Raw genomic sequence first — 25,597 nt, forward strand, 5'->3', positions numbered from 1 at the left:
CACAGTCAGGTCCATCTAGCTCAGTAGTGCCTACACTGACAGGCAGAAGCAGCTTGTTGATATTTCAGAGAAGGGTCTTTTCCCAGTCCTGACTAGAGAGGCTGCCAGTTAGCTCGGGTGGTTAGAGCATGGTGCTGATAACACCAACATTGTGGGTTCAGTCTCTGTATGGGCCACTTGCATATTCCTGCATAACGGGGCTGGACTAGATGTGTTATGTACTGAAGTTCTCACCCTGGGCCTGCGATGGAGTGAGCTCCCATTGCTTGGTCCCTGCTCCTGCCCACCTGGCAGTTCGAAAGCATGTCAAAGTGCAAGTAGATAAATAGGTACCGCTCAGGCGGGAAGGTAAACGGCATTTCCGTGCGCTGCTCTGGCTCCCCAGAAGCGGCTTAGTCCTGCTGGCCACATGACCCGGAAGCTGTATGCCGGCTCCCTTGGCCAGTAAAGCGAGATGAGCGCCACAACCCCAGAGTCGTCCACGACTGGACCTAATGGTCAGGGGTCCCTTTACCTTTACCTAGGTATCTAAAGCCATTTGCACATGTTGTTGCCATGCAACCAGTCAATTATGTAGACACCCTATAGATAGAAATGAGCAAATCAGTGAAATTTTAGGGAGCAGGCAGGGCCCATTACTTACATCACAGGAGCCCACACAACGCAAAACAAAACACTGTTGCTGTATGTAGGTTTTATTTTAATTGTTTTTTATCTTATATTTTGGAAATGTACATCCAGGTTGTTGTTTTATTTGATTTTGGGGGGGGGCCCAAGAGAGTGGGGCTCTAAGCTATAGCTTGTTTAGTTTATACGTAAATCCAGCACTGTGGCCACTGCGGGAGAATTTTCAGGCACCGTTCTCGACCTTGATGTCATTTGACTGCATATAGAGTTTGGGTTTTTGCTCAAAAGACTTGTGTGTGAAGTTAGATGTAGCTGTGGTTCCTGCGCTGCAGTGGGGTTGGACTAGATGAGCCCATGAGGTCCCTTCCAACTCTATCACTCACATCTTGCCACCAGTGCTACTCTGTGCAAGAAGGAAGGTTCTTAGCTCCCTTGATTCCTTCCTTCCTGTAGCAGATCTGAGCATGATGGTCACTGGTTATTCAAGAAGTTCAGCCAAAGGACAAGCCAATGGCGCCCTCAGGCGTTGATCTGAGAGTCCTGCTCAGCATTTGAGACGGACGTCCCTTCCACCTCTCTGTCTGTCCGCCCCAGACATTTATATCACTCCCCCCAAACCCCGCCCAAAATAATAATCCCGGGAACTCACGGATGATCCCAGCACCACAGAACTACCCAGCCACTGTTAAGAAAAGTTCCCTGAAAAGTTTCACTCTTATGAAAAGCTGGCAACCTCACCCCCGAGCCTCATAGAATCATAGACTCATAAGAGCTGGAAGGGACCTAAAGGTACTCTAGTCCAACTGCTGAAATGCAGGAATCTCAGCAAAAGCATCCAGGACAGATGGCCATCCAACCTCTGCTTAAAAACCTCCAAGGAAGGAGAAGTCCCCTGCCTCTCGAGGGAGTCTCTTCCATTGTTGAACAACTCTTGTCATCAGAAAGTTCTTCTTGATGCTGAGTCGGAATCTCCTTCCTCGTAACTTGGAGCCATGGGTTTGAGTCCTACCCTCCAGAGCAGGAGAAAACCATCTTGTTCCCTCTTCCCTGTGACAGCCCTTGAGATAGTTGAAGATGGCTCTCCTATCTCCTCTCAGTCTCCTCTTTTCCAGTCCAAACATACGACCCAGCTCCATCAACTGTTCCTCATCAGACCCGTGGTAATCTCGGTTGCCCTCCTCTGCCCACCTTCCAGCTTATCAACATCCTTCTTAAATTGTGGTGCCCAGAACTGGACATGGTCTTCCAGGGGTGGTCTGTCCAAGGCAGATTAGAGTCAGACTATCACTTCCTTTGGATGTGGGTGACGCTGTGGGTTAAACCACAGAGCCTAGGGCTTGCCGATCAGAAGGTCGGTGGTTCGAATCCCTGCAGCGGGGTGAGCTCCCGTTGCTCGGTCCCTGCTCCTGCCAACCTAGCAGTTCGAAAGCAAGTAGAGAAATAGGTTCCTGCTCCGGCGGGAAGGTAAACGGCGTTTCCATGCGCTGCTCTGGTTCGCCAGCAGCGGCTTCGTCATGCTGGCCACATGACCCGGAAGCTCCCTCGGTCAACAAAGCTAGATGAGCGCTGCAACCCCAGAGTCGGTCACGACTGGACCTAACGGTCAAGGGTCCCTTTACCTTTACCTTTATCACTTCCCTTAATCTAGACACAAGACTTCGGACGACTTCAGCCTTGCTGAAGCAGGATTTGCCCCACATCTGAAACGAGGAAACCATCTGGTGGGTTTCCTCTGGGGCATGGGGTACTGCCTTCTCCTGAGCCAAAGCATTGCTCCATCTGTCTCCATGCTGCCAACACTGGCTGGCAGCATTTATCCGCTGCTTTTCCTTATCACAAAGAAGTCTGATCTTTTGAGGAAAGCGCGTTTGTTGCAAGCCTCCCAACAAACTGGATTGAGCCCTACTCCTGTTCCGCTGCTTCTCTGCACCTCCCTTGTTGCTTTCTCCCCCTCCTGGGCTCCTCGTGGTGAATGAATTGTGAATAGCTTTAACTGTGAGGCCAGAGCTGGCCCTGGAGCCTGGACCTTGGCCAGGCAGGGGCTGGGCTTCCCCAGCTGTCACTGTCCGTGGCCCTCTGTCACCCTCCCTCCGTCCCTCTGCTTGGATCCAGTAGCACCTTTGGCCTCCCAGGAAAAAGCACCTCCTGAGTGTCCGTCTGTCTGGAAGAGGCCTGGGAAGAGGCAAAGATCAGATCTCCTCTCCCAGGTACTGGGCACGCCACATGGGGGAATGGGAATTAGTGTGCTGTGGGGTGTTTTCTCCCCCCAGGGGAATTCTGGGGCTGCCTCTGACGTTTGAGAAATGTTGGGTTTATTGGGGTGGGCATTTATGTATTTATTTCGGAGAGCAGAGACCCACAGGCAAGGACGGAACAGGATCCAGCCCACATTTGATTCCTCCTTTAAGAAATCCACGCCCAACTTCCAGACTGTTGCTGTTTCCACGCAGGATTCCAGCTCATCCCAGCAAATTCAGCTGGAGGGATTCTAGGGCGGTTTGGGGACGGGTGGGGTTCTTGCACAACCATCTCGCTTCCCTGGAAAGACTGGACTGTTTTTGCAGGGAGGAAGGAAAGGGGTCGGGCGTGACAGGCTGGGAAGGGTGCGATAACTCTGCTGGGATAGCGCTGTCGTCGGCAGAGCGGGGGACACTTTACCTCGGGGTCACGGGTTCGAGCCCCATGTTGGGCCGAAAGTTCCTGCATTTTAGGGGGTTGGGCTAGATGCCCCCCTTCCAACTCCACAATTCTATGGCAGCACCTAAACGTTGGAACTCCCTGCCTGTTGATACCTTTTCAGCGTCCTCTTTTTGGCCAAGCCTGCTAAACCTACTTTTCTCCAGACAAGACTACCCAGCTGTTTAGAAAGTTGAGGCAAGTCTTAATCTCTTTCCAGTCTACTGTTGTTTTAACTTTATGAAAGCTTTAAATTATTGTTGTTGCTGTTAATTTTTCTGATTTATAATGCTATTGGTTTTTTCCAGTATTTTTTTAGTAATCTTTGTATTTGATTTTCAAATATATATGAATAAATGTACATACATACATACATACATCCATCAAAAAGCAGTACAATTTGATTCTATTTTCAACTCCTTATCAATACTTCTCCCATTTTTCATCTTCCTAAGTTATCTATACATTCTGTTACATTACAAGTGTATTTAAAATCCTGCTAATGTCTTGACCTGTTTACAATTATTTTGTATATACATTATAAACATTTCACATTCTTTTTTAAAAAAACCTTGTCTTCTTGATTCCCGAGTTTCCCAGTTAATTTTGCCATTTCGGCACAGTCCATCAACTTAATGTTATTGTTTTAGGTTTTTTTGTAAACTGCTCTGAGGGCTCCCCCCCCCCATAAACTGATAGGTAACTGTTAAGAAATAAATAAATAACTCTTGTTTTGCTGCAACGTCCCCACAAGCGAATCAGGATGAATTGCTCAGTAAGCTGGTGATTACAGCCCTGAGCCAGAATGTGGACCTCTTGTTCTGCCATTGAGCCCCCAAAAGAAATATTGTAGTCATCATGATTCTGCATAATGGTCACTTTCCCCAAAAAAAGAAATAGGAAGCTGCCCCAGAGTGAGTCAGAGTGTTGGGTCTGTCTAGCCCCATATTGTTCGCACTGACTGGCAGAAGCTCTCCAGGGTGTCAGGCAGCTCTGCAGACTTGGAGATGTGGAGCCTTCTGCATGCAAAGCAGATACTCCTAGCAAGAAATATTCTAGTCCTCGTGAAGGTCCGGTCCACCCCTTTATTGGTCCCTGTGCGGGGATCGTTTTATTCTGTTGTATTTTGTATTAATCTTGTTTTTTAAGTTGTATTTCAAGCAATTGTTTTATATCTGGTGTTAGCCGCCCTGAGCCCAGTCTTGGCTGGGGAGGGTGGGGTATAAATAAATTATTATTATTAATTATTATTATTATTATTATTGACTTACTGAGATGCTCTCAGCGATGCTTAAATGTGCATTTGCAGCTGTTAGAGGGAACTGCGAAGCCTTTTCGACATGTGGTTTACCTCTGGAAAGGCAGCTCACAAGGAAATGTGGAAGAGTCTTCTCCAATTGGTGCAAGATTTCTGGTGACTCTCGAGGAACCTTGCGATAGAAAGCATCCCTTTGCATGTGTTCTTCTCCAGCCCCCAACCCCCCCCCCCACCTTCCCTTACAGCTTCTCCTCCATCTGCTGACCCTAACCACGTCTCCATGGATCTGAAACACGTCCCCGACCCACGAGAGCAGGGCTGGTATTTGGGGCTGATGGCCCCCAACGTCAAAGGCCCCAGCTTCGCCTGGCTGGACCCCTCCCGCCTCTACTGCCATCCCCAGGTATCTGATGGACCGCAGGATAGCTCAGTCAGTAGAGCAGGAGACTCTTCATCTCAGGCTTGCAGGTTTGAGCCCCGCATTGTGCTGCGGGGTTGGACTAGATGACCCACAGGTCCCTTTCCAGCTCTACAGATTCTATGGTTAGGAGCTGAGGTGGTGCATTACAGTGTTGGGAGTGAATGGACAGAAGTAGCTTTTTGTAAGGTGAGAGCCTGGTGTGGAACCGGGCTTTTCTCAGGTGGGAGATGGGAGAAGATAAGAGGCAGTGCGGTGTAGTGATTAGAGCGTTATCTTGGGACCTGGGAGGGACCAGGACTCAAATCCCTACTCAGCCATGAAACTCTCCCTGGGTGTGACCCTCAGCCTAACCTACCTCACAGGGCTGTTGTCAGGGCCGGATTAACCATTAAACAAAATAAGCCTGTGCTTAGGACATGGGTAGGCAAACTAAGGCCCGGGGGCCGGATCCGGCCCAAATGCCTTCTCAATCTGGCCTGCAGACGGTCCAGGAATCAGCATGTTTTTACATGAGTAGAAAGTGTCCTTTTATTTAAAACGCATCTCTGGGTTATTTGTTGACCCTGCCTGGTGTTTTTACATAAGCAGAATGTGTGCTTTTATTTAAAATGCATGTCTGGGCTATTTGTGGGGCATAGGAATTAGTTCATTATTATTTTTTCCAAAATATAGTCCGGCCCCCCACAAGGTCTGAGGGATGGTGGACCGGCCCACGGCTGAAAAAGGTTGCTGGCCCCTGGCTTAGGGCGTCAAAGGAAAGCAGGCTGTGGAGAAATTTCCCATTGCTAGATTTACCATGGTGCTGCTGGGAAAAAAGGCTCCCAGAATAAATGAAAAAATTACATACTGTCAGGGCTGCCTCAGGTCCCAGCTCACAAGAGACCAACGCCAAGTCCAGTTTATATACAAAGATGTTTATTGCAGTACATTGTTCGCTCCACAGCCGAGGCGCGCAGCCCCACGTCTGTTACGCTTAGACCGCTGAAGTCCCCTCTGAGTCAGTCCCTCCTCTGCACCAGTTTAAGAGGGCTGTGCTGCTCCACCTCTTCCTTTCTTTCCTTTTCTGCAGGGTCTTCCTGCCCCCTGGGGTTTCGCCCCTCCTGGATTCCCCTGACGCGGAATCCCCAGACAGCTCTTCCCCCCTCCTGCGTGCTTTGGGACCTGGCTCCTCCTCCGGGCTCCCTGTACTTCCGCGCGCCTCCACATTTGAACTTGGCGCGCGTTCGCAGCCTCTAACTTTCCTCTTGACAGTTACAGATGGGTAGCCGTGTTGGTCTGCCATAGTCAAAACAAAAAAAATTCCTTGCAGTAGCACCTTAAAGACCAACTAAGTTAGTTCTTGGTATGAGCTTTCGTGTGCATGCACACTTCAGTGCATGCACACGAAAGCTCATACCAAGAACTAACTTAGTTGGTCTTTAAGGTGCTACTGCAAGGAATTTTTTTTGTTTTTCCTCTTGACAGTTACACTACTCCCTGCACTACTCCCCTCCCCTTCCGGGAGGATGTCTTGCTCCGATCTCCCCTCCCTCTCTGCTTTCGGACTTGCTCCTCCTGTCACTGTGGAATCTCCACCCCCTTCACTGCGCTCTGGCGTGGAAGCCGGTCCCGACTCCCAGCTCCCACTCTGGGTTCCCCTGCTGGTCCCCTGCTCCTGACGGGTCTCCCCTGTGACTCCCCTCGACCTGACCACAGGCGCCCCCCTCTGGGAATCCTCCGAATCACTTGAAAGGCTCATGGAATCCCTCAACTCATTGTCCTCCTCTTCCTTGCTGTCTCGGGATTCCTCCCCCTCGCTCTCCGTCTCCTCCCTCGCCTGTGCCTCTGTCCCTGAACCCCTGACACATACACACATTAACATCAACAAAATAGTACCGTAAAAGTAGAGATTTCCTGCCATCTTTATTTATTTATGAAATTCATATTACACATTAATTTCAGCACTGTACATAACATATATTATATTAAATGTACGGATTCCCCACATCTAACCCTATACCCCATTCGCCTTTTATCCAAATATCCATGTGATTTCCCTCACCCACTTGCACAATGTCCTTCTCACTTACATTAAAACTCTGTCGTTGTGTTCATATTTATTCATCACATTAATCAATCCTCTGTTCTAGAATCATTGCATCTTAGCTTAATCCAAGTACTTATCCAAAGATTTACACCACCATTCCTTTCTTAATTCTTGTTTTGATCGCATTCGAACTGACGCTGTCATCTTGGCTCGTTCAATATATTCGCAGAATTTAATTTGCCACTCTGACATTGAGGGAGTCTCCTCGCTCTTCCAGTTTCTGGCCACAAGTACTCTTGTGGCCGCTGTTGCGTATAAAAAGACTCTGACCTTATCTTTAGGGATATAGTAATAATAGAGATTAATGATACGCATTGATATTGGGAATACACAGAATTAGAATGGCAACTGGAAGCTCCCATTAGAAGGGAAGATTTGTGAGCCCTTGACGCTCCCCCAGTCACTCTCCCTCCCTCTCTGATCTCGCCAGGCCTTGCAGGACTGCGTGGAAGATCTCCTGCAAACCTTTCGGGGTGACCCCATCGACCTGGTTGCCGGCATTGACGCAATGGGCTTCATCCTAGGTGAGTCGGGGGCTCGGCTTGGCCGGAGAGCAAAGAGCAACGCAGAAGCGATCCAAGGGATAAGAGATGGAGTGGAGAGTTCAACTGTGGAACTCCCTGCCACAGGGATGGCCACTGACCTGGATTGCTTTAAAAGTGCATTGGGCAAAGCCACAGAGGAGGAGAGGGCTATCGATGGCTCCTAGCCGCAATGGCTGCGCTCTGCCTCCCTAGTCAAAGGCAGTAATGCTTCTGAAAATCAGTTGCTGGAAACCGCAGGAGGAGAGAGGACTCCTGGGCTCAGATTTTTCTTGCAAGTTTCCTTTGGGGCATCTGGTTATGAGAACAGCCTGCCAGACTAGGTGGGTCCCCTTTGGCCTGATCCAGCAGGACTCCTCTGTTGTTCTTATGTTCCTAAAAATGCCTCTGAGCACATGCAGAGGGCATTCCCTCTCCAGCAAACCTATTCTGCATTCCCAGTTACAGGTAGGTAGCCATGTTGGTCCGCAAAACAAAATAAATAAAATAAAATAAAAAAATTCCTTCCAGTACCACCTTAGAGACCAACTAAGTTAGTTATTGGCACCAATAACTAACTTAGTTGGTCTCTAAGGCGCTACTGGAAGGATTTACCGTATTATTATTTTATTATTTTATTTTGCATTCTCAATATGATGGCAAAGGATGCTGGAGTATTTTCCAAGGAGGGTTGAACCCTGGGGATAAGTTTGGTGAAAACAAAATGAATCAATTTGGGGCTGGGGGTTAGGGAGGGCATGGCGTGGCAACTCACGATTCAGGGGGGCACCCCTTTGCCCTTCTCAACTCGCCCTCAGGCGCTGCCATCGCCCACACCCTCCAGAAGGGCTTTTTGGCCATACGCAAAGCCGGGCACCTGTGCGTGAAAACTCTCTCGAAGCCCTACAAGGACTACCAGGCTCGTGAGAAGGTGATGGAGATGCGGGCTGACGCCATCTCGCCAGGTGAGCAGAGATAATAATAATAATTTTATTATTTATATCCCCACCCATCTGGCTGGGTTTCCCCAGTCACTCTGGGCGGCTTCCAGTACATATAAAAACATAATTCAACGTCAAACATTTAAAACTTCCTGAAATAATAAGAATAAGAATTTCCCCTTGTTTAGTTCTCCCTCCCCAAAGGAACTGATGTCTACATACATAGAGGGTCAGGGCTGGGTACCCATCACCACTAACCATTGAGCTTGCTGGCCACTGGAATTGACAGGAGCTGGGGTCCATCTATGCCCTCCTCCATCAGAGGCAGTAAATGCCTTTGCGGGTGCAGGAGGGAAGAGTTTTGCAGTTGCCCTGAGTTCCTGCCTGTGGGCAGGATCTTCTGCTGCACTTATAAATACAAATTAATGGAGGTGAATGCTAAAAATGGCTAATAAGTAGGTTCCTCCCCTGTCGGAGGCGGAAACCCTTCTGGATACCAGTTGCTAGAAACTGCAGGTTGGCCCCTGTGAGAACAGGAGGCCGGACTGATCCATCCAGATTCTTCTTATGGAGCTCTATTGTGATTGCAGAACCTCCATGTCTAGCAGCAGTCTACCTGTGAATACAGGCACTGGAGAATTGTGCTCAGGACCAGCTTGTGGGCCTCCCATTGGGCAGGGTTGCCGTATTTCTAGAAGTAAATACTCCGGACGCAAAAGATTTTTTTTCAGCAAACGCAAAGTGTCGGAGCTTTTTCTGGGAAATGAAACTCAAAAGTTGTTGGCAATCAACCTCAAAATCCCGGACGTTTTGCCGGTTTTCCAAAATTTCCCCAAGCTGCTCTTTTTGCCATGTGGCAACCCTACGCTTGGGCCCCCTTGGGCCTGATCCAGCACTGAGGTTTCCTAGCTATTGCTCCAGATCCACATATTTTTTTTTAACTTCTCAGGTGAGGAGCGGGGTGGGGTGGAACTTGGCACACTAACCCCACCTTGCCCTCTGCCCCCTTTCTGACCAGGCCTTCGCGTCTTGCTGGTGGACCAGTGGGTCGAGACCGGGGGGACGATGCGGAGCGCCACCCGCCTGGTGGAGGAACAAGGCGGCCTAGTGGCAGGTGGGTCAGTGAGCAGACGGCCGGGCTTGGCCCCCTTGGCATTCCTAGCAGCGATAGAGGTTGGTGGAGCCTCCAGCTGCAGGAGCAGTCTACCCTGGCTCTGACACTGCTGGTGATCGCTGCCTTTCCCCCAACCTTGCCTGCAGGCATCGCCGCCATCTGCGTGGAGGACAGCGAGGGCGGGCTCTGGCTGAAAGACCACTACAAGTGGGCGCATTGTGTGCCCCCCCAACTGATGCCCCAGTTCAACGCTCACCAGCTGGACTCCTTCCAGGCCTTCAACCCCAACCAAGGACCGCAGTAGGGAGGAAGGTGCACAGGTATATGGCTTCCCGCAGAGGCCCGTGGCGTCCCAATAGTGGCAAACTCTGCCTGCTTCCCGGGCCATTACCCTCTGGGATCTTGCAAGCTCGTAACTCCAGACCAGTTTGGGAATCTTGCCTGTGTGCCTTCCAGCTTATCTGGCACTCCATCAGAAAAAATGTTCCTTCTCCGTGTTCTTCTGCCCCGGTGTAGTTAATAAACCACCCGCTGAATCGGTGAAACTTAGAATCCGAGTTCGGAGGGACCCCAAGGGTCATCCATCCCAACCCACTGTAATCGCGGCTAAACTTTGATAGCGTTGATGTACAAAGTGCTCCACGTTGCATTAAAAAAACACACACTGAGGTCTTGGGTGGAGGACCTGAGGTGCAGAGAGGAGAGGGGAATGTTGTGGGGAGAGGAGGGTGTTATGGAATTGTAGCGCAGGGACACCAAGGGTCATCTAGTCCAACCCCCTGCATGGTCCTGGGGCCACACAGAGATGCCAGGAGGGCCACAGTTCCCCCTCCTAGCAGCAAAACATGAAATTAAGTATTGGACAATATGGTGGGGTTGTGCCCAACCAAGTTCTACCCAAAGACACACTGGACCTAAGTTAGTCACACCTGTTCTCGTTGGAAGGTTCAGGAGTGGTTCAGCCCTTTCACACAGCACAGGGTTAGACTGTGGAACTCCCTGCCACAGGAGGCAGGCATGGCCACCAAACTAGATGGCTTCAAAAGAAGATTGGACAAATTCATGGAGGAGGAGAGGGCTTTTGATGGCTACCGGAGGCAGCAATTCTTCTGAAACCAGGGGAGGGGAGAGTGCTGCTCTTGGGTTCGAATCTCGCTTGTTGGTTTCCCTTTGAGGCATCTGGTTGGCCACTGTGGGAACAGGATGCTGGGCTAGATGGGCCCCTGGCCTGATCCAGCGGACTCCGCTGACATCCCTAAGGAACCTCCAGGTTTAGAGGTAGTCTATCTTGATTGGTAGGTTCCTAGGGGGCATTTGGCCGCTGTGAGACTCCATCACATTCCTTGGGGCCCAAACACTCTTTGCCTCAGGGCCTGCCCTTGGCCCCCAGAAAGTCCCCCAGAAGGTAATGTGCCCCCCCAGGCTGAAATGACACCCCGCTGCTGGCCAACCCCATCAACGCACATTCAAGGCAACAGTTACAAAAAGCACAACATTTCAACTTTTATTATGACCAAATGCGTTTCGTACCGGGAGACCAGAGGTGCTTTTTTGGGGGGGGACAAGGGGGGTCTTTGTGCCCAATGGAATGGGACATGTCCCATGACACCAGAACCAGGGCACTATCTTACATGTCCTGGCACAGGAATTGATGTCACCAACAGGAAACGGTTGTGGCGAAGGAACCCATGGAATGTAGAAATGAATGTAGAAACGTCTGATTATTCTATTCCGGGGCTGCCCCACAAGAAGCCAAGAGGGCAGAAATATTTGGGGGTGGGAGAGCTCTGGGGGCAGAAAAACAGACCAGCTTCACCCAGGGAAGAGGATCAATTGTAGAGTTGGAAGGGAGCTCCAAGAGTCATCTAGTCTAACCCATTCCAATGCAGGAATGACATACTGCTCAGTGGTTAGAGCACCTGCTTTCTGCATGGAAAACGATCCCAGGCTCAGTCCGCGGCAGCAAGCCCAGGTGGGGCCGGGGAGGTCTTCTGCTTCAAATCCCGGAGAGCCACTGCTGCCGGCCAGTGCAGACAATACTGAGCTAGATGGAGCGATGGCTCGACTTAGTACAAAGCAGCTTGCGATGGTCCTATATATGAGGCAATCTGTTCTTTTCTTTTAAAAAAAAAATCATTAAAAAACAGCAACACTTTTCTTTGGTATAGAAATAAGTTCAGTGCAAATGTTCAGGCTGGTGAAATTCCTTCCCCCAACTTGTGTCACTGGCAACATTTCGCTCTCCGACGCTTCTCGGTCAGGTAAAGGTCCCGCTCGTCGCTGTGGATCCCTGAAAGAGGCAGAGCGAAAAATCCTGGAAAACCTTAGCCTCTACGAGCAAAACAAGTTTCTAGTCCCTGTGAAGGTACAGGCAAAATGTGCAGGATAAAAACAAAACAAATGCACAAGCTCTAAGCTTTGCAACAAACCCTGAAAACTAACCCATCTTTACCAATTATTTAATAAAAAATAAATAAATACCTGCCGATGTGCGGTGCAAATAAACTTTGTGGCAAATCACGCAAATTTGCTTGGCTTGCAGAACTGTGGATCGCGGGGAAGAGGCAGCCGTAAGCTTGGCGACACGGAGCCCACCCCCCATCCCATTCTCATTGGCTAAACTCTGCCTGTCACCATCCATCAGCAGAGCTGTGTGTTTATTGAGATACCACAAAACAGGGAAGCTTCCCAAGAATCCTCAGTCTCTATGAAGCAAGCAAGTTTCTAGTCCTTATGAAGATGCAGGGAGAAACATGGTGGGCCGTGCCAGAGAGGGGACTTGAGAGGTATTGCTATTGTTATCTTAATGATTAGCTTATAGATCTTTTCAGTTTTTTATATCCTGTCTGCGTAGTTTTGCTTTCTGTAAGCTGCCTTGGGAAAAAGCAGGATATAAAGAAATACTCTAAAAATTAAAACATGATTATTTAACAAGCTTAGAAACTGCTTTATAGCACGGAGCCCTCAAAGATTAAAAAACAGCAGCAGCAGCACAGCACAGCAGCTCTAAAAAGAGAATAACTTCAGTGAACCAAAAAAAGCACAGCAGAAGACCTCTACAAATCATATTTCAGCACAGTAAATTTTTGCAATAATAAATTATCATTAGATTTATTTGTATCCTATCTTTTCCCCTGGACTGCGGCTTAAGGCAGCTCAGACAAATTAAAGCAAGGCAGACAAAATGCAAAAAGAGAACGAACCAATCTATTAAAACGCAGGGAACGAAAACAAGACGGGCAGTGCAAGGCTTTTGCAACAGTTGGTCGAGATCTGCTCTGCTTGCAGAACTTTTGCTGGTTCTGGGGCAGAAGTGGGGCTGCCTCTGTGGAAACTGGGGGCTGTTTGAAGTTCCCGCCCGCTATGGGGCCAGCTGGACACATGTGGCGAGGGGCACACTTACGCACGACGTCGCCAATCCTTCTTGCGCTGCTCCTCTCCAGCTCCGCCATCACGCTGCCCTCGAAGGTCAGCGCTGCAACCCGGAAAAAGAATTCCCGCACATTCTCACCTGTGGGAAGGAGGGGTGCGGGGGGTGATACCGTTTCCTTAAATACCATAGACCGCCCTCTCCTCCTCCATAAATTTGCCTAATCCTCTTTTAAAGCCCGTTAAGTTAGTGGCCATCGTTGTCTCCTGTGGAAGTGAGTTCCGCAGGTTAACCAGACACTGCATTCAGAAATATACTCTTTTAGCTGTCCCGAATTTGCCAGTAGGAAGACCCTCCTGATGGATCAGGCCTGTGGCCCATCTAGTCCAGCCTCCTGTTCTCACATGGGCCAGCCAGGTGTTTTGTTTTTAATTATTATTATTATTATTTATTGAATTTATATACCACCCTAAACCTGGAGGTCTCAGGCGGTTCACAGAAAAAAATCACAATATATAAAATCCAAACAAAAACACCGCCCTGCAAAAGAGCCACATTTTAAAAGGGTATAGGATGTCAATCAGATCAACGAAAGGCCTGGTTAAAAAGGAACTTTTTTCCTGGCAACTAAAGGTGTACAGTGGATGCTCGGGTCGTGAACGTGATCCGTGTGGGATGCATGTTCGCAACCCGCAGCGGTGCATCTGTGCATGCGCCGGTTGCAAATTGGCGCTTCTGTGCATGCACAAAGCATGGTTTAGCACTTCTGTGCATGCGCGACCGCCGAAACCTGGAAGTAACCCATTCTGGTACTTTCGGGTTTCAGCGGTCCACACCCCAAAAAATTGGAACCTGAAGCGTCTGTAATCTGAGGTATGACTATATAATGAAGGTGCCAGGCGAACTTCCCTGGGGAGAGCATTCCACAGTCGGGGAGCCAGTGCAAAGAAGGCCCCGTTCTTGTGTTGCCACCCTCCGAACCGCTTGAGGAGGAGGCACACGAAGGAGGAGGTTTATTATGTTTTATTATGTTTTATTCGAGCACAAGGGCAACTCTCCCCTCCTGCAGCCTCCAGCCACAGGTACTCGGAAGCATTTCATCTGAGAACAGAGTAGCTGTGCAAAAGAGAAACTTACCTGTGAGCGAGGAGACAGCCCAATATTCAGCCTCCATTTCCTTGGCCACCTTGAGAGCTTCCCTCTCGATGAGGCTGTACTGCGCCGGAGACTGTGAGAGGGAAGGGAAGGGCTCAGGAGGAAGGAAGGACAGCGGCAGGAGCTCCAGGAACCCAGCTAGAAGCACTTCTTCCCTGCCTCCGCTTCCCTCCAGGGTGAGTTTCAGATTGGAAGCTGCTTGGGGCAGAGAGCTACCCCCTTGCGAAGCACCAATCACAAAGACGGCGCTGTGGCTGAGAGAGTATAAGGTTTGTGGAAGTGTCCTCTTTCCTTGCCCCCTTAATGATAAATAACCGGGCTGGATTTGGCTGGATCCTGAACTGGGCTGATCCAACGGGATCCAGGTTTCGATCAAGTTGCCAGGATCACCCTGGAAGCAAAGCGGGGGAGTGGCAAGTCGGGGGGCAGGTAGAAGGAGTTTTGGCTCTGCCTGTTCCCTGTAAGCCCTCATGAAGAACCTCCATGAATCAGTAGCCTCATCCCCCAGGGCATTGTGGAATTGTGGAAGGGGCCTCCAGGGGTCATCCAGCCCAACCCCGTGCCATGCAAACGATCCTGGTTGGAGGAGGGAGGGCTTTGCTTCAATGAATGAGCCCTGAACAGAGTTCGCAGGAGATGCCTTCTGAACAAGGCAGAAGGTCCTGCAGGGAGGTGGGGCAGGCAGGATACAGCCCACCCTCTGTCTCCCTCTCTCTTTTTCTCCCCAACTTACGCTGAGATCCTTCTTGGTGCCGACGAGGAAGAGAATGGCGCTAGAAGGGTCATTCTCCTTCAGGGCATCAGCCAGCCACTGCCTGGAACAGATTGGGCAGAGAGAGAAATCCAGGAGTGGAATTTATCACTGCTACTATTATTTATTTCCTTATCTATCTATCTATCTATCTATCATCATCATCATCAAACCTTTTATTGGCATCACATACAACATCCAAAACAAATCAATACAGAATTACCACTTCCCCAGTGGCACAAAACATTTGCTAAAAGAAAGGAGGCAGAGCAGTCTATCGTCACATCTCTTGGTCTCCAGGGAGATCAGACGTCTGCAGTGTATTTTGACAACAAAAAACCAAATAGAGATATTTAGCCACTAACTTGGTGAGCTCCTGATCATTCCCCAGTAAAAGAAAATCTACGAGCTCTCACTCTCGCTTCTCGGCCTTTTGCCTAAGATCAGGTGTAGTATCTTTCTATCACGTTGATATCCAAGGAGCTCCAGGGGGCGTGCAGAGTTCTGCTCCTCCCTGTTTTATCCTCACAGCAACCTTGCGAGGGAGGACAGAGGCCGAGAGGGGCCCTGGCCTCCCCACAAAGCGTCAAAGGTACCAAAATGAAGGGGGTTGTTTTAATCTCTTGACGTTGCACACAGAGGTGTGAGGGAGCCCCCCGCAATGCAGGAATCGCAGTAGGGTCACACGGGTGCAATTTGGTTCTGGAATCAATGTTGAGTCAGGGGCTCGATCCAGCACAACTCACAGCCATACACACACACCCTGTTGACAGCACAGCTTTGACGCCAGCTGGGGACGGCGAACTCGACAGGTAACTCACCTGGTGTGGCCCAGGGATGCCACGTCGTTCAGGTCAAAGACTATGATGATGGCTGCGGAGAGGTGGAGAGAGTTGCAGAGTTGAGGTCACGGAGGAGAAAAGGGGACCGCTTTCTAAGTCCCCTCCCCCCCCCCCAGAAAATTAGACAGTTGAACGTCTGGAGGAAAGGGAGGGCTTAGATGTTCTTGAGATGGTAAATTCTGGGAAATGCTGGATGGGGGACTTTCAGCCACATGCCCCAAAGGTAAGCCCCCAAGCATAGTGGCGTCACAATGGGGGGGCGGTGCGCCCCACATGCCATGTTGGGGGGGGGTGATAAGAAGGCACTCCGTGGGGGCTCGCGGCGGCGTGAGCAGCCATCGCTCTGCCACAGCCGCATGTGGAGGATACAATACGATAATCTACGATACGATAATCTTTATTGTCATTGTCCCATACGGAACAACGAAATCGAAAAAATCTACATCAGACATTCAAAAACCAACAAGCCTGCTATCCCAGCTATCCCAGCCTGGTTAGCCCCCTTAAAACTCTGACACCCCATAATTAAATACAATATACTTCCATAGAGATTACCTTACACTGCATTTAAAACCAAAATCGCATTTGGATAGAAACTGTTTCTTTGCAGCCGCGAGCAGAGGATCCTGCTGCCGCCACCAAGCCACTATGTACAGCGCATGTGCGACGTCGAATACATGCGCTGTAGATAATGACGCTGCACATGCACTGCACATAGCGGTTTTCCACTGGCGCCACTTGAGCAGAAGATCCCAGCACCATCTGTACAGCGCTGGAGCAGCGCCGCCGGCAAACCGCTATGTACAGCACATATGCGGCATCGCTATGTACGGTGCATGCGTCGTACGTAGCAACACCGCACGTGCGCCCTACATAGCGATGCCCTGCCCCGGGTGTCACAACGTATTCGTTTCGTTCGCCCCTGCCCAAGCACAACCAAGTAACAAGAAATATTCATTGGCACACACCGACTTCCCACATGGGTGGGACCCCAGAGGTCACAAAAGAGGGTTCCTTTCTGCAGTTTTTCACCACCCACGCAGAACGCCAAGAGGAACCCAGTTTTTCCCTTTCAAATCCTCATAACGGAAGTGGCAGACAGAGACGTGTGTAAGCATTATTTACAGGTGTTTATTCAGCATAGTTCAGGAACAAAGGAAAAACATGTCTGCTTCCCTTCGTGTCCAACAAAACAGTAATAGCAAAAGCAATATACAAACGAAGTTCCCTGCAGTCTGTGCTGGAAATGTAAACAGGCATGTGACACACAACAGTCATAGACCTTTTAAGGTGGAACAGAACTATATCCTAACAGCCCCCATAAGGAGCTAGTCCTCAAGGTTGCTTGCCCACCTGCTAGCTGTGTTCCAGGGAGCTATCTGCTGCAAAGAGAGACACAGACAGACAGACAGACAGACAGACCCTCCAACCCCTGATAATCGCATTGTCTCACCTTGAGCTCCACGGTAGTAGGTGGAGGCAATGCATTTGAAGCGTTCCTGGCCAGCCGTGTCCCACCTGGCAGGGAGGCAAGGAAGGCATTAGGCTGCAGGTGCCGCAGAGCTCCAGAGCAGCGCTTATCTGCCTAGCGGGGATGACTGAGGAAAGGGGCCAAGGGAGGGGTCCCCCCGAAGGACGGACAGGTTGGGTGGATGGGCTGCAGGTACTCACAGCTGCAGGCTGAAGGGCACTCCCAGCACCTCAAACCGCTCCATCTCAAAGTCCACCCCAATGGTGGCTTTGTAGTTCTTGTCGAAAGTGTCTTTGCAAAAGCTGAGGATAAGGAAAGAGAGAGAGAGAGAGAGAGGTGTCAGGGAGGAGAGGGTTGGCTTCTGCATCAGCCTCTTCCTGCTCAAGATTAATAATAATAATAATTTTTTATTTATACCCCGCCCTTCCCGGTTCAAAAACCGGGTTCAGGGCAGCTAACAACAAATTTAAAACAATTATAAAAGCAGCATAAAATACAGTATAAAAACATGAATAACAATAAAATTCAAAAATCAATTTAGGGGAAATAAGCCTTAGATAATCCCCAGGGCTAGCTGGCTGAATTGGTCCTACTTGGGCCAGTGAGGAGGCCAGGGGAGAATTAGCTGTGGGGTCTCAGAGCGGGTGATCTTCATAAAAGGGGAGGGGGAGGGAAGAGAAGGGAAATAAAAGATCAGGCTGAATTCAAATTAAAGGCCAGGCAGAATAGCTCTGTCTTACAGGCCCTGCAGAAGGAGGTTAAATCCTGCAGGTCCCTGGTCTCATGGGACAGAGCATTCCACCAGGTCAGAGCCATCACTGAGAAGGCCCTGGCCCTGGTGGAGGATAGTCTGGGACCTCTAAACTATGGTTATTCATGGACCTTAAGGTCCTCTGTGGGCAGACCAGGAGAGGCGGTCCTGTAGATACAAGGGCCCTAAGCCACAAAGGGCTTTAAAGGTCCATTGGCAAATTGAGGGGGTGATCCTCTGTCCCCCCCCCCCATGAAAAACAGCAACCCTCTAGCAGGCATCCCTTTGCACAGTTCAGAGAGACATTTGCAGCCAGGCAAAAACACCCAAGGACAGTTGGCGTGTGGGGAGTACCGACAGCCAAAAGTCACAGGTTCGTCATCCTGCCATAAAAGGACTTGGGGGTCAAATCCACACTTTACATTTAAAGCACTCTAAACAGCCGTGGGGCCCCCTGGGGATTGCCGTTCATTCAGGGTGCTGAACTCCATGAGCTACAGTTCCCTGCACCCTGAGCAATTCCCAGGATTCTCCAAGACCTGGGCCCCGATCCGCCCGGGTATTCCCCCATAGTTACCGGTTGATCAAGCAGGTCTTCCCCACAGAGAGGTCACCGACTACGATGATCTTGGAAATTTTAAACCTGTTGAGAAGGGGGAAAGGCTGAGTTAATGTCTAGGGAAAAGGTAGCTGGAATTATTGGGGGCCTGGAGAGACTCCCCTAATAGGAACTGTTCATAATGCCAGGGGGCTTTTATCTAAGCTAAGATAAAGGGTGACTGATGGGAGATAAAAGGGGTGGAGTATGATAGAGATGGGTAAAATTACCCCTGGGGTGGCAAAAATCGGATAGAGAAGTCTTTCTCCTTCTCTCGTCATGCTATAGCGAAAGAGACTTGCACATTTAAAGACAAACTGACTTGCAGTTTCTGAAACAATACGTGAAGCAAAACACAGCTGTCAGGGGTTCAGGAGCAGAGGCAAGGGCAAGGGAGGAAACAGAGAGCGAAGGGGAGGAGGCAGAAGAAAAGATGAGCGATGACGACGACCCGAGATCTCCGAGCCTTTCCAGTGAATCGGAGGATTCACAGAAAGGAGCACCAGTGGCCAGGGCAAGGGGGGAGTTTAGGGGGGCACCCCAGGAAGATAGAGCCAGAGGGGACTCAGAGGAGAGCAGTTGGAGATCGGGACCAGCGTCACCGCCAGAGAACAGAGAAGAGGAAGGGAGCCAGGGGGCAAGCGCTGGCAGCTCACAACAGGAGGGAGGGCACGAGTCAGGAGTGGCCACACCTCCATCTGGGAGCGAAGAGACGGTTAGACGGAAGGTGGAAGGTTGGGCGCGCGCGCCAAGTTCAAATGCACAGGAAGGCGACGCAGTAGGCAGCCCGGAAAGGGAGCCGGGTCCTAAAGCCCGGCGCAAGGAGACAGGAGGGTCCGGGGGGTCAGCGTCAGAAGAATCCCGGAAGGAAGAGACCCAGGGGGGCAGAGGGACCCAGAGAAGAACAGTCAGGCGGAAAAGGTGGAGCAGGGCTAGGATATTAAGTTGGTGTACGAGGGGCGGAGATTCAGACGGAGCTTCGCCGGTCTAGCTACTAGACGTAGAGTTGCACGCAGCAGCTTGAGAATGGAAACTGTAACTCAATAAAGACTTTTACTTAATGACCGTTGGCTAGCGTGATCCTCTGTGAGCTGGGATCTGGAAGCAACCCTGACAGTAAGCTCCGTCTCTCAATTGTGGGCATCTACAGCCTCGAGGAGAGGAGAGAAGCAGGTGCCTACTAGCGAGCTCACGAACGGCAGCCGACATGACGGCTGAACAGCAGATAGCGGAACTCAGAGAAGCAGTGTCACAGCTGAATGCCGAGGCTCTTGCATCCAGGAAGAGAGAGGAGGACGCAGCTGTCCTTAGAAATTCACATTTTCCATGGATTTTGCAGTGCAGTTCTCCAGACAAGTGAAGTGTGCAAGGATGCAAAAGGTGCATATAGAATCATAGAGTTGGAAGAGACCACAAGGGCCATCGAGTCCAACCCCCTGCCAAGCAGGAATGCAGGCATCAGGGAAAAATAACATACAAGGCTGCATTCTATTCGGGGATACCGCTGTGCAAAAATATTCATGTTAGACAAAACTACATGTGTACAGAAGGAGGAATTTGCAGGGAAATGCTGAGAAATCAGCTGTGATGTTTGCATTCTGAGGGTTGGACTAGATGGGCCTTTCAGTCCCTCCTTCCAGGATTCTGTGCAGGAGATTCAGGAGAGATAAAAGGAATAGACTTCTGTGCCCCTAACTGATCTGTGGATCCGGCCTCTAGAAGGTCATGGGCGATGGTCTTTAACGGTGGAGACAAGGGTCTCCGTAAATAAGAACATAATAAGGACCTGGCTGCTGGATCAGGCCCAGTGGTCCGTCTAGTTCAGCCTCCTGCTCTCACAGCGGCCAACCAGATGCCCCAAAGGGAAACCCAGCATCAGGATTCGAACACAAGACCCCCCTCTTTTTCAGCAACTAGTATTCAGAAGCATTGACTGCTTCCGACTGTGGAGGCAGAGCAAACTCATCCTGGCAAGGAGCCCTCGATAGCCCTCACCTCCTCCAGGAATTTGTCCAAACCTCTGTGAAGCCATCCAAGTGGCAGGGACTTCCACAGTTTAACTCCACACGGCGTGAAGGAGGACTTCCTTTTATCCACCCCCAATCTTCCGACCTTGAGCTTTGTTCAGTGTTCTCATGTTCTGGCGTTAAATACTCACCCCACGGTCCCCGTCCTCTGGGACTGGCACATCCCAACCACTTTGGGGTGAAAGGCGCTCCTGGAATGGAGCGCGGCCCCTTTGGTGAAGCACTGGGAAGGAAAATGAGGAATGGGGGGAGTTACGGCACTGCCACCCCCCACTTTGTATGCTCCTTGCAGCGCCCCAAACAGCTCTTCCAATGCAAAGACTCCCGCCAGCACCACACGCACAAACCCACAAGAAACAAATAAGTTTGTGTGCATTTTAAAGAAAAGTTTCCCTAACCGCTGAGTTCCCAGGCCACCTGTGCAGCCACACACACCCACACACCCCTCTAAGTTTTTGATGCTCTTGAGTAGGCATAGGCAACCTTCGGCCCTCCAGATGTTTTGGACTACAATTCCCATCATCCCTGACCACTGGTCCTGTTAGCTAGGGGTGATGGGAGTTGTAGTCCCAAAACAGCTGGAGGGCCGAAGGTTGCCTATGCCTGCCCAAGAGCATGGGTAGGCAAACTAAGACCCAGGGGCCTGATCCGGCCCAATTGAATTCTCAATCTGGCCCCCGGACGGTCCGGGAATCAGTGTGTTTTTACATGAGTAGAATGTGTGCTTTTATTTAAAATGCATCTCTGGGTTATTTGTGGGGCATAGGAATTCGTTCATTTTCTTTTTCAAAATATAGTCCGGCCCCCCACATAGTTTGAGCGACAGTGGATCGGCCCCCTGCTTAAAAAGTTTGCGGACCCCTGCTCTTGAGGAATTAAAAGGGTGTTCCCTCCACCGTCTTCTCCCTACCAGAGCTCAAAGGGAACCCTACGGTCATCTAGTCCAACCCAGGCCAGGAGACTGATTTTTTTTCATTATTGTCCTCCCCCTGATTTGAGCTGGTGGGCCAGTTGAAAAAGGCTCCAGATCGTTTCCCCCCAGGACATCCGGGGAATATTGCATGAGGACGGGGACTGGGGTTGGGCTAGATGACCCTGTGGGGTCCCTTCCAACCCTACAGCTCTATGATTCTTTAAAAGGCCTTCTCTCCAAATACAGGTCACACACTCCACTCTCTGTCCAGGCACACACATACAGCCCCCACCAAAAATCTCCAATCTGGTGCAAGCACCCCAATATTCCAGCACCCCCAATTTGGCTCCATGGCTGAGCCATCCCTGGCCTCCGTTCTCTTTTGCTTGCAGAAAGAGGGGCGAGAAATGTGCATGCCAGCAGGACTTGGGAACCGTTCTCAGATCAAGGGCCACACCGTCTCCTTGGCAACCTTCCGAGGGCCGAAGATCAGTGGTGGGCGGGGCCAGAGGAAAGGGGGCGGAGCCACAGGTACAAAACAATCCTGATGCTAAAAAGTGAGATTCTGACACCATAAGTGTTGCTGCTGAGCTCTGCCCGCCGCCCCCTGCCTCCAAGGACTCCTGGCCCCCTTACCGGCGGCAGTTCGGCAATGACGCGGTCCCGCCTGACGGGGGCAAGGATATTCATCGTCGGGACTCGAGGTTTGACTGCAGAGCTGTCCAATATTCCCACCTGGAAGCACAGATTTTATTTTCTGAAAAGTGGGCAGCGCAGATGTCCATGCCACACACATACCCCCTTGCCCTTCTCCTTAGGACAGTTTCAAACTTGGGACTGTAAGCTCCTTGCCGCTGGGACCTTTCACTGCAGTCATTTCCCTGCTTTTTAAAAATCATAAATCTAGAAGTGATGACATAAGAACAGAGCCTGCTGGATCAGCCCCCTCCAGGCCAGTATCCTGCTCTCACAGTGGCCGACCGGGCCCCCAAAGGGAGGCCCACAAGCAGCAACTCTCCAGTTGTTCCCAAGGCCTGGTATTCAGAGGTAGACTGTCCCTGGGCATGGAGGTTCTGCTATCACAATAGACCTCCATAAGAAGTTGCTGTCTTTGTCCATGGAGTTTTCTTGGCTGGGATACTGGAGTGGCTTGCCGGTTCCTGCTCCAGGTGGATCATGTTTGGTCTAAACTCTCCACTATGACCTGTCCATCTTGGGTGGCTCTGCATGGCATAGCTCATAGCTTCTCTGAGTTATTCAAGCCCCTTCGCCACGGCAAGGCAGTGGTCCATGAAGGGGCTGAAGAATTGATGCTTTTGAATTCTGGTGCTGGAGGAGACTCTTGAGAGTCCCCTGGACTGCAAGAAGATCAAACCTCTTCATTCTGAAGGAAATCAGCCCTGAGTGCTCACTGGAAGGACAGATCCTGAAGCTGAGGCTCCAATATTTTGGCCACCTCATGAGAAGAGAAGACTCCCTGGAAAACACCCTGATGTTGGGACAGATGGAGGGCACAAGGAGAAGGGGATGACAGAGGACGAGATGGTGGGACAGTGTTCTCGAAGCTACCAGCAGGAGTTTGACCAAACTGTGGGAGGCAGTGGAAGACAGAAGTGCCTGGCGTGCTCTGGTCCAGGGGGTCACGAAGAGTCGGACACGACTAAATGACTAAACAACAACAAGAAGAGGTTGCTGGATCAGGCCAAGAGCTTGTCTAGTCTAGCATCCTGTTCTCACAGGGGCTGACCAGATGCACATTATCCAGCGCTGAAAAACTCTTCCCCAAATATTCTGCGTTACCTGATACTTGATGTTTGAGGGACCCACTTTGGGGCCCTGAAAAGACCTCCAAAAGAAATATGGGGCTTCCGGTGGGAGCAATAGAATCCTAGATTTGTAGGGGGGGGGCCTGGAGCCCTCCAGGTGTTTGGGAAGGGCTGTGGGTCAGTGCTGCAGAGCATCTAATTTGAATGCCAACCCCCCCCCATCTTACGGGATACCTTTGGCTCAGACACCATCCCTTCACGCAGCTTACCTTGCAGGGTTATCGTGAGGGTTAAAATGGGGAGGGCTATGCCAACCACCTTGAGCTCCCTGGGGGAATATAAATCGATAAAGATTAATAAATTATGGTGCTGCACCCACTTGCCTCATTCATACAGGGCACCCATAAAACAATCCAGGGTGCACCCCCAAAACAGTGCCTCAGGTGAAAGCGTCCTGGCTGGCAGCAAGCGGGTGCAACGGAATTGCTGCAGGCCGCTAAGTTTTCCAGTCTGTGTGTACAAATTTTACAAAATAAGAAAGAGAAAAAAAAACCTCTTGTGAGAGTTTGGATCCAGGCAGGGAGATTAGGAGAGAGAGAGAGAGCGGGGAAAAATCATAGGATGTTCCCTACTGAGTCAGATACATTGGTCCATCTGGCTCAATACTGTCTACACTGATCGGCAGCAGCTCCTCAAGGTTTTTGACAGGAATGCTACCTGGCGATGCTGGCAGAACTTGAATCCAGGACCTTCTGCATGCAAAGCAGATGCTCTCCCACTGAGCTATAGCCCCTCCTTTAAAAAATAAACCAAGATTCTAGTCTTCCTGGCTCTGGATTAAAGGCTGGTTTAAATGGGGACACAGAAGAAGTGGCCGTATGAGATGCTCCCTACTGAGTCAAGACACATTGGCCTGCCTAGCTCAGGAGTCTCTGACGGGCAGCAGCGGCTCTCCAAAGTTTCAGGACTGCACTGGGTGCCTTCTGGATGCAGAAAAGCTGCTCTGCCCAGGAGCCCTTCCCCTTCTCTCCCCCCTCCGCCCCCCAAATCAAAGCCGTCTGTTGTTTTTCAACTCTTCTCCTAAGCCAGGGAGGGAGCAGACATCCCGGCAGGCCTCAGCACCTCTCCTGGATGCGGGCAAGACGTGGCGAAGACAGGGAGAGGGTGGGGGGGCCCTTTTGCAGAGGGTGGGGGCGCTTGCAATGCCCCGGGCAAGGAAGGCATGGCGGAGCCGGGAGCCTGGTACTCACCGCCCGCCCCGTCGCCTCTGGTCCCGCTCGCTGGAAGTCTGCAGCCGGAGAGGAGGAGGAGGAGGGTCGCGTAACCCGATCCCCGGAAATTCCAGGGGATGCGGAGGAGGAGGAGACCCGGGATGGCGAGACACCCGCTCCTTCCAGGTTCGCCTGCAGCCCAGACGGGGCGGGCGCAGGCGGAGGCTGGGCAGCCCGCCGAGGATCTGGTCCCGGGGAAGGAAGAGGTGCGGGGACTCACGGAGACTCTCCTCTTGGTCATCCCGCACCGATCCCGGCGCTCTGCGTAGTCTCAGAGGCGCCCTCGCCGTCCACAGAACAAGCGCCGCCAACCCTCTCCTCTCCTCTGCGCCCATCCTGCATTGCTCAAGGCGCTCTGCGTAACCTCAGAGGCGCCCTCGACGACGGCAGGGCGAGCAAAATAGGTGCCGGGGCTCCCGGAGGCCACCAACATCCCTGTTCCTCCTGGTCATCCATCCTATCCTGCGCTCAAGGCGCTCTGCGTAACCTCAGGGGCGCCCTCGCCGACGGCCGGGCGGGCAAATAGGTCCCGGGGCTCGGCTCCCCTACCCACCCGGCCTCGGCGGTTTGCCCAGCGCCCCCGCCTCTCTGGCTTCTCCCCACCCCCTCCGTGCGCCCCCTTACCTTCCGCAGCCAGGCGAGGCTCTGGCCGGAGGCATCTGTTCCCGATTAGTGACTCAGAGCCCGGCGGGGGCGGAGGAGGCGGGCGGAGCCCCCTGCAGGCGCCGATGGAGGGCGAAGAAGCCGCCTTCGCAGGGAGACTCCAGGGAGGCGAGGTTTGCACTCTGCACACGCTCAGATGCTCGCGCGATTTCTCACGAGGACTCCACCGGAGATCCCGTGGGGTTCCGGCTCAGCTCTGTTCCCCTGGCAAGACGTTTCTCTTGTCCCTCCTTCCGATTGTAAGCCCCTCGGGGCCGAGGGCGGCTCTTCCCTTTGGCTCCCTTCCCCTTGCGCTTTACGGGCGGGAAGCGAGCGATCCAATCGAGTTTGCCTCTTCGCCTAAGCAACGAAGAGCTGACCGGTCATCGCCTGCCC

At 51.3% G+C, this 25,597-nt stretch overlaps 2 protein-coding genes across 8 annotated transcripts; one reads left to right on the plus strand and one right to left on the minus strand.

Moving 5' to 3' along the window:
- Positions 1-2,733: 2,733 nt before the first annotated feature.
- LOC114585543 (adenine phosphoribosyltransferase-like) lies at positions 2,734-10,312 on the plus strand. Of its 2 annotated transcripts, none has more exons than XM_077919921.1 (6): positions 2,734-2,834; positions 4,775-4,964; positions 7,499-7,592; positions 8,408-8,554; positions 9,549-9,644; positions 9,791-10,312. In XM_077919921.1, the coding sequence occupies exons 2-6, from the start codon at positions 4,842-4,844 to the stop codon at positions 9,946-9,948; spliced, it is 618 nt and encodes a 205-aa protein (XP_077776047.1). In that variant the 5' UTR covers positions 2,734-2,834; positions 4,775-4,841; the 3' UTR covers positions 9,949-10,312. The 2 variants fall into 2 exon arrangements, with proteins under 2 accessions (XP_077776047.1, XP_077776048.1); XM_077919922.1 differs by having other exon boundaries at positions 2,735-2,834; positions 4,807-4,964.
- An 810-nt stretch (positions 10,313-11,122) lies between these two features.
- On the minus strand, positions 11,123-25,281 carry RAB34 (RAB34, member RAS oncogene family). Of its 6 annotated transcripts, none has more exons than XM_077919918.1 (12): positions 25,184-25,248; positions 23,558-23,616; positions 22,159-22,257; positions 20,741-20,832; positions 18,562-18,627; positions 17,434-17,535; positions 17,216-17,280; positions 15,742-15,793; positions 14,903-14,984; positions 14,152-14,242; positions 13,048-13,155; positions 11,123-11,934 (listed from the first exon to the last, which is right to left on the minus strand). In XM_077919918.1, the coding sequence occupies exons 3-12, from the start codon at positions 22,210-22,212 to the stop codon at positions 11,867-11,869; spliced, it is 780 nt and encodes a 259-aa protein (XP_077776044.1). In that variant the 5' UTR covers positions 22,213-22,257; positions 23,558-23,616; positions 25,184-25,248; the 3' UTR covers positions 11,123-11,866. The 6 variants fall into 6 exon arrangements, with proteins under 6 accessions (XP_077776044.1, XP_077776041.1, XP_077776043.1 ...); XM_077919915.1 differs by lacking the exons at positions 23,558-23,616; positions 25,184-25,248 and adding exons at positions 23,672-23,798; positions 24,539-25,149; XM_077919917.1 differs by lacking the exon at positions 25,184-25,248 and adding an exon at positions 24,539-24,614.
- Positions 25,282-25,597: the final 316 nt, after the last annotated feature.

This window comes from Podarcis muralis, chromosome 15, assembly GCF_964188315.1.
Source record: "Podarcis muralis chromosome 15, rPodMur119.hap1.1, whole genome shotgun sequence".
Lineage (NCBI taxonomy): Eukaryota > Metazoa > Chordata > Lepidosauria > Squamata > Lacertidae > Podarcis > Podarcis muralis.

Coding starts and splice junctions, on each gene's coding strand:
- LOC114585543 (XM_077919921.1), top strand. CDS start 4,842: ATGGATCTGAAACACGTCCCCGACCCACGAGAGCAGGGCTGGTATTTG. Junction 4,965..7,498: donor GCCTCTACTGCCATCCCCAG/GTATCTGATGGA, acceptor TGATCTCGCCAG/GCCTTGCAGGACTGCGTGGA. Junction 7,593..8,407: donor CGCAATGGGCTTCATCCTAG/GTGAGTCGGGGG, acceptor ACTCGCCCTCAG/GCGCTGCCATCGCCCACACC.
- RAB34 (XM_077919915.1), bottom strand. CDS start 24,894: ATGGGCGCAGAGGAGAGGAGAGGGTTGGCGGCGCTTGTTCTGTGGACG. Junction 17,536..18,561: donor AAGACCTGCTTGATCAACCG/GTAACTATGGGG, acceptor CCTTATCCTCAG/CTTTTGCAAAGACACTTTCG. Junction 15,794..17,215: donor CTACTACCGTGGAGCTCAAG/GTGAGACAATGC, acceptor ACCTCTCCGCAG/CCATCATCATAGTCTTTGAC.